Source organism: Ylistrum balloti, unplaced genomic scaffold, assembly GCF_031769215.1.
Source record: "Ylistrum balloti isolate Yb309-2 unplaced genomic scaffold, AGI_CSIRO_Ybal_v1 Utg369812, whole genome shotgun sequence".
In the NCBI taxonomy this organism is placed as follows: Eukaryota; Metazoa; Mollusca; class Bivalvia; order Pectinida; family Pectinidae; genus Ylistrum; species Ylistrum balloti.
The window spans coordinates 1,173,536-1,181,174 of NW_026781984.1; the positions used below are offsets into that span (position 1 = coordinate 1,173,536).

Genomic DNA, 7,639 nt, shown 5'->3' on the forward strand with positions numbered 1-7,639 from the left:
TTTTAGGCCACGTAACAAGCTTGGTGCTCTCATCTTCGGGCTGAGATATCTCACAAGTTATATGAAATTCTACATGCATGTGTTTTTAATGTGAATGTTTACTGGGCACTGTAACTATGGTAATGGTTAGCGGGATTGTATAAAAATTAGTTGATTCTTTGCACAGGTATGAAAGCTTGCCTACATATTTGGAACTATACTCTGAATATAAACGTTCTTAACTGCGGCCATTTCCAAGCATGGTCTCCCCAAACATAGTAATGATTCGTTTCATTCATTAATCATTACAGTGAGCTAGATGTAAGAATACTTTTCGCATCATTAAAAATAGGGTGACGTAGTAATTGACCTTTGTATTGACAGACTTTAATACTCAGCAAAAGTATTGTGTAACGTTTATTTATCAGATTAATTTGTTTGTTTAGAATATTAAACCTGTGCCTCATATCAACTATGAACCACGTGACACAGTTTGTCTAACTATATAACCGTCAGATTCCAAATTATTAACAGATGAATCATGTCAACTGTAAACCGCTTGAAATAAATTGACTTAATAGCCACTCAATCCCATATTATAAACCAGATGAATCAAGTAAACTTTGAACCACCTGACACAGTTTGACTAAATAAACACTCAATCCCAAATTACAGCTCATGAATCAGAAATGTTACGACACTGTAATATTCCTGCCCGATATGGATAGTGTCATTCAATGTTATTGCATCGCTTCTTTTGGTGTGTTTCTCGTTGTTTATAATTACGTGAAAATAAAACACAATTTTTAAGGTATAACAGCGCTTCTACACGTGGGCAATTCCTTACGATTATTTTTATATACTTTCTAGGCAATAACTATTGTTGGTAATGAAATAGTCGAACTGAGTTATAAACACCTGATAGCTACCACGACGACGAGGGCTACCCAGCCACCAACATTTCTAGTGCCCACGCTTCCACATCCAACGAATAAATCTGGGAATCCCCCAGCTGTTGCCTCATCGACGCCCTCTCGAACCCCAGCTCCACCTTCCATCGGTCCCACAACGCCCTCCACAGTCAGACCAACTCTCAAGCCAACACCGAAACCAACACCGAAACCAACACCTAAGCCTCCGGCAAGACCAGTGACCAAACCAAGACCTTCATCGAATACTACCGATCAGAGTGAGTCTGGCTTTTCATATCTATACAGAAATTTGAAGTCATCTTATCCTATTGCTACTGTCTTGTTTCCGTCGTCTTCTGCAACATATGGACTTTCCATTATTTAAACGTCCTTAATTCCATGAGCGGGATACAGTTCAATCTATCCTCGAATGATCCAGACATGATCCCAACAAGATTTTTTGATATCACGTATCATTTCTTAATCCCTGGATAGGGTTCATGGTCCTATACATACACAGTTTACACTTAGCCTTCATTTCAATGGAGCCATGCAGCGGAAACTTTGTGGTGGTAACTACTGAAAAATTACTTTTTTTCGTCCATGTCACAGATTTAACAAATTTATTTTGTAATACAGTTGCACAATCATTTATTTCAAAATCAAACTTTCACTTGCCTGGAATTTCATGACCATGACGAAGTTAAACAATTTTTATGTCTGCCTTACATCGACTATGGTCGTGATTGCTAGAAATATGGATATTTGCTAAGAACACTTCGAACAATATGCTAACTTAATTGGTTAACTGGATAACAATGACCTTCATCTATACCTAATGAGACATTAGCCATTTCATCTTCTATATGATGACGATACAATATATGATAATAATTATAAAGTTTACAATAAGCAACATACAGAATTAGGGACCAATATAACTCGTTCCATCGAAATGTATTTCAGATTCGATCTCCTGAATTCTAAGAGGAGGGGGTAATTTTTAGCATGGATCAGTGCAACACTGCACATAAAAGCAGAAATACCTTCGTTAGTGTTTTGTCTCCTTATGACAATTAAAGTATATTGCTAGTTGTAGACCTGGTTGTTCTACCGTGATATAAAAATTACCATATACTTGGGATCTTTCTTCTAGTCCTTAATTAACATGACAGACTAACCTATATATTTCACCCCTTAATTAATTTCGTAGACTAAACTGTATACATTACATTTATTATTTGACTTGAAAGACATATATAGAGAACACACGGTCAGTGTCTTTAAATATCAGCTGTATTTTGACGAGGTCAGAGGATCGAAACTTTGGTTTTCTTTAACCTCGCCAAGATACAGCTTATATTTTAAGACACTGACCATGTTTCTATTAATCCTGCAACATTGAATGAAAATCAGACTATTGAAACTTAAACAGTTTTGTTGCCCAATCTTTGTTTATCTGATGTTGACGCTACGCTGAGTTTTGTCTAATGACGGACGTCAAAACAATTGCTCCGCGCGAAAACTCCACATATTAACCTGTATATTTCTCAATATTTATGAACTTGATAAACTATAAACTTAGTCGTTAATTAATTTCACAATCTATGCACACAGATCTATTCAGCCTTTAATGAACTATGAGAGTGATCAGTACATATTTAAGTTCTGTGTATTTGTTGTTAATTAAGTTGATAAAGTAACCATTTTTTTATGTTTCTGTCTCTAGTCTCTTCTGCACTTGTCCTGACTTGAACTGATAGACTCGTCTATATCTATTTCAGCCGTTTGTACCTGTCCTACAGTTACTTGTCCTACAACAATACCTTCATCAACATCTGCACCAGTGACTTGTCCCACAGTACAATGTCCCAGCACACGTCCAGACCAGACTACTAGTCCAAGACCAGTCAGATGTCCGAGAGTTACCTGTCCTTCACATCAACAGCTAAAAACATCCCCCGTGATGCAAACATCGACGACTTCGACAAAATCACATCCTGGTCAACAGTCTGCACAACAAAGTCCCGACAACAGATCTACAGGCATTTCAGGTGGTAAGTTTCTAAACGATATCTATAACTCCCCCGTCGGGAACCAAGAAAATATATTTTCTTATTTTCTTTCGTTGGGAAACCCACCCAACCCCACCCCCACCCGGTACCTTGCCTCCGGACCGGTATCTAGTATTGGTTCGTTTTTGCGAGACGGTGTGTTGTGTATTAAAAGTCGGTCACCCTGGTCCCACATTCCGACCTTTGATCTACATAAAAAAGTTTGTACCGCACACAATTTAACATTTAGTGAGGGACTATACTTCTCTTATATATCTTGTTTTGTTAGCGTCTATTAATACTTTAACAACATGTGATGTGTAAAGCATCAGACTCATGGTCTGTTACTTTTATTGACCTCCGAACAATACTCCGCCAAGGCAACACTATGGAAGAATACTTTATGAGAACATTTAAATGAAATATCATTTCGTAAAAGTATAATGAAATAAGTATGGAGTATGTCAGTAAACGGGATTACACTGGTACTGAAGGAGTACACACTGTAATGCCAGCAGTTGTTCACGTCTGATTTACCATTGACATTGGTTTATCTGACACTAACCACTAATCACACAATGGTAAGTACAGAAACATTAATGGAGGGGCTTATCTGACGTCAATGGATTTTGATTATAAGTGATGGTTTAAGAAAAACTGTTGCATTTAATGCAAAATAAACGATGTTTATTATTTTGATGAGCAGTTTATTTTCTTTTCATCTATAAAGCCAAGGAAATTAAATTTAAAACTTGGAAGGTAGACTCGATATATACGACAGAAATAAGACTTCAGGAATCAGTTGTCTTGCCCAGAAAAGAAGCATTTATCTATTCAGGGTGATTACAAGAACCTCATGTAACGTACTATGGTGTTGAAATCTTCACTTTCAAGCGTAACGTGAAATTTGAAATAATTTGTTTTATTTTCATCAGCATTTTTTTTCTTATTATGGTGGCTGATTCGGAACATCGTAATATCGCTTCGTTTAATGGGAAGCGAGATTGCGATATCACGATACCACGATGCGATATCACGATAGCGCGATGCGAGACCACGATAGCGCATCGTGTTATCGTGATATCGCAATCTCGCTTCCCATTAAACGAAGCGATATTACGATGTCCCGAATCAGCCACCATACCTCATAGACTGACTGTCGGTATTTTATGTTGGATGATTCGGGACAATGTAATATTGTTTTGCCTAATGGAACGTGATATTGTGAGATCACGATACCGCGAAGCAAGACTACGATACCGCGAAGCGATGCCACGATACCACGAAGCGAGACTACGATACCGCGAAACGAGATCAAGATACCGCAAAACGTCGAAGCGAGACCACGATACCGCGAAACGAGACTACGATACCGCGAAGCGAGACTTCGATGCCGCGAAACGAGACCAAGATACAACGAAGCAAGACTACGATATCGCGAAGCATGACCACGATACGACGAAGCGAGACCACGATACGACGAAGCAACGACGAAGCAAGACTACGGTTCCGTGAAGCGAGACCACGATACCGCGAAGCGCGATTACGATACGGCGAAGCGAGATTACGATACGGCGAAGCGAGACTACGATACGACGAAGCGAGACCACGATACCGCGAAGCGAGACCACGATACGACGAAGCAAGACTACGATACCGCGAAGCGAGACCACATTACGGCGAAGCGAGACCACGATACGACGAAGCGAGACCACATTACGGTGAAGCGAGACCACGATACCGATAAAACTAACTCTACTCGCTTTGCTGTATCGTGGTCTCGCAATATCGCGTTCAAATTAAACAAAAACACATTGTCCCGAATCAGCCACCGTAGTATTTACATTTACGTATTCTTAAAGTAAGATCTGCACACGTGTGTTTATTATCGGCCCTGGTAGGAGTCTTCTTTTCTTTGTCACAAGGGCATAGTCATGACAGTCGTATTTAAATTTAGGCGTCTACGTTAAAAATGTATTACTTAAGTAATCATTTATTTAAAGACAGTGTTTGATTCCAGTTCTAAATTATTCAAAAGTACCTAAAATTATAAGCAAGTGATGCCAGTTAGATTTCGTAAGAACCAGGCCCCACTTGTATAAAACTGATATCTCCTCAACAACGGCTTGTATAAAATTTTCTCAAGGAACAGGAGGAAGTCATCGGCTAGGATGTCCTGAAATTCCTTGAGGAATTTTCATACAAGATATTTTCAAGGAGATATTAGCTGAGGAAAATCTCGACTTGAGGAAATCACAGGTTAAGATGTTTTATACAAGTGGGGCCTATGGACTCATCGCTAAAATCTAAGGCATGCTACCCGAATCGGCTCAAGCTTTAGCCATGTTCTTAAAGCCAAGCATGAATCATCCTGTGTTGAAAGGTCAGTAAGTGCTATTTCAAAGTTATGAATTCCATCTCCTGCATGCCTTGCTTTCTTTGGGAGGGGGATGACTTCAGTTTGGTGTTTATCATAGGAATATGTTAATCGATATGTATGGTAACACATTTTTGTCCTTTATATTGAAGTGATTATTTTTAAAGCTTTGTTCGATTTTGTTGGCAAGAAACAATGTTCCCACATTTGCATTACATGAAGTCAAAATTCTATATAAAACAAATGTATCATTCTGGCCTTTTTTATAAGTTTCAAATCGAAAATAAGACACGGCTAATGTTCTTTTTACTCAACAAATGGAAGATGTTTAGTCCGATACTGCAGCCTCATATACAGGATGCGTTCGCTTTCGGTATCGATTTATTTTCGATGTTTTACGTTATTCCACATTGAATTAAACATAGATACAAATATGTCTTTCAGAGCACATCTGTACTCCTAAATCAACAAAAATATTCAACCCACTTACTTACATCCTCGGGTAGTGTTCTAATATTAGAATGAACACTCCGAAACCCCTGTTATCATTTTAATACAATGTTATTCCTTAAAGAGGTATCGGATGTTAATAAATTATAATCTACTTTCTTCTTTTCGAAATTTTGCATAAAATAGTTACATTGTATGAGAATACTGATATATCAAAGATATATCATGACAAAAAAGTACTTACTTATGTTTTATTGTTACTTTTGTGTTTATTCTGTTCATCGGACGCTTAAAGATGTCCATGAGTTAAATAAATGTGTGATTCTGCTTTGGACTGTGTCAATATATAATATGAAATTTATTTGCTAAGCTAATTATGACAGCTTTAACTCTTTAGGTCATTCTTGCTGCCAAAGTTCGTTAAGAGTCATTGTCATCAAAAAAAACTTAAATACGCTAATTGTAAAATGAACTAAACCATCCTTAACGTATTCATTTTTGTTCCTGTAGGCGCAGCTGCTGGTATAGCTATGGCAATGCTGATTGTAGGGCTGGCGATTGGTTTCATTGTTACGAGATTTTATCATGTTCGGAACTTCAGAGGTTTATTACAACGAAATCCTAATGATTATGAGGATGATATAAATTATTAATACAGAATATAACTAAATAACGGAGAGAGAGAGAGAGAGAGAGGGAGAGAGAGAGAGAGAGAGAGAGAGAGAGAGAGAGAGAGAGAGAGAGAGAGAGAGAGAGAGAGAGAGAGAGAGAGAGAGAGAGAGAGAGAGAGAGAGAGAGAGAGAGAGAGAGAGAGAGAGAGAGAGAGAGAGAGAGAGAGAGAGAGAGAGAGAGAGAGAGAGAGAGAGAGAGAGAGAGAGAGAGAGAGAGAGGGGGGAAGAGAGGGAGACACACACACAGCACCGACCTAACTACATGCTTTCATCCTCAAAAGTTCTCTTAAGTTAATTTTGATTCTAGATCCTTTATTTTGTAAGAGTTCACGTTGTAACGTTTTGAATGATTTCTTGTTAATTAAGTTATCATGATGATACGTAGTTAGAATAGTTACATTATTATGAAAGTGTGAACGCCGTGATAATAAATCAGTATTTTCTTGAATGGTGATGGTGATTGTGACGTAACAATGATGATAATGGGAAATACATAAAAAAACTGTGATCCAGTGTTTGTATCCGTGGTAAATTTGTCTCTAGCACAGTGTTAATATGACTTTTTACATTTCGTAGTAAATCAGTTTTGTTTGTTGTAAACATTTAACCAATAAAATGTTTTCTGAATGTAATACTTGTTTATATAATTGTATGTGACCTACATAATTCGAGGAGAGATCTTGTTGAATTCATCCATTAAACATTTGACCGATCACCCCCTGCAAGTTTAATGGCCGGTTCGTGTCGATGCGACTGGTCAGTTTCTTGCTGGAAAATGGTACCATGTGGATTGCTAAAACTACTGGTCTCAACATGTCGTTTCGATATCGAATACTGGTTTAAGTGGGTTTTTTTTTATCAAAACAAGTCTAGTAATGAACTCTGTGCTTTCCGTGACCATGTTAAAAAAAGTCGGTAAAGAAAATAGTATTGTTCCAAAGTCAGTCATATTGTGAACTCTTGTCCATTAACTGCGATGATTACGTTGATTTCCTAACAAAAATGCAGTAAGGAAGAGTAGCGTTTTGAAGTATAAATATTGACCAAACTTCCCTATTTTGGGCCCTGTCCCCTAGGGGTCGAATCAATTTTCTGAATAGAAGTGACTTCCAAACCCTAATGACGTGTAAGACCTAATCTGATTGACTCACACAAGGATGCGTCAGACAAAATTAGGTTGAAATCCATCAAGGCATG

At 37.9% G+C, this 7,639-nt stretch overlaps 1 protein-coding gene across 1 annotated transcript in view; it reads left to right on the forward strand.

Moving 5' to 3' along the window:
- The window catches only part of LOC132544891 (uncharacterized), a 28,709-nt gene extending 22,285 nt beyond the window's left edge, over window positions 1–6,424 (forward strand). The window contains exons 15-17 of the mRNA XM_060208542.1: window positions 850–1,168; window positions 2,675–2,947; window positions 6,282–6,424. Coding sequence (XP_060064525.1) covers window positions 850–1,168; window positions 2,675–2,947; window positions 6,282–6,424 — 735 coding nt within the window. The remainder of the gene's footprint in view (window positions 1–849; window positions 1,169–2,674; window positions 2,948–6,281) is intronic.
- Window positions 6,425–7,639: the final 1,215 nt, after the last annotated feature.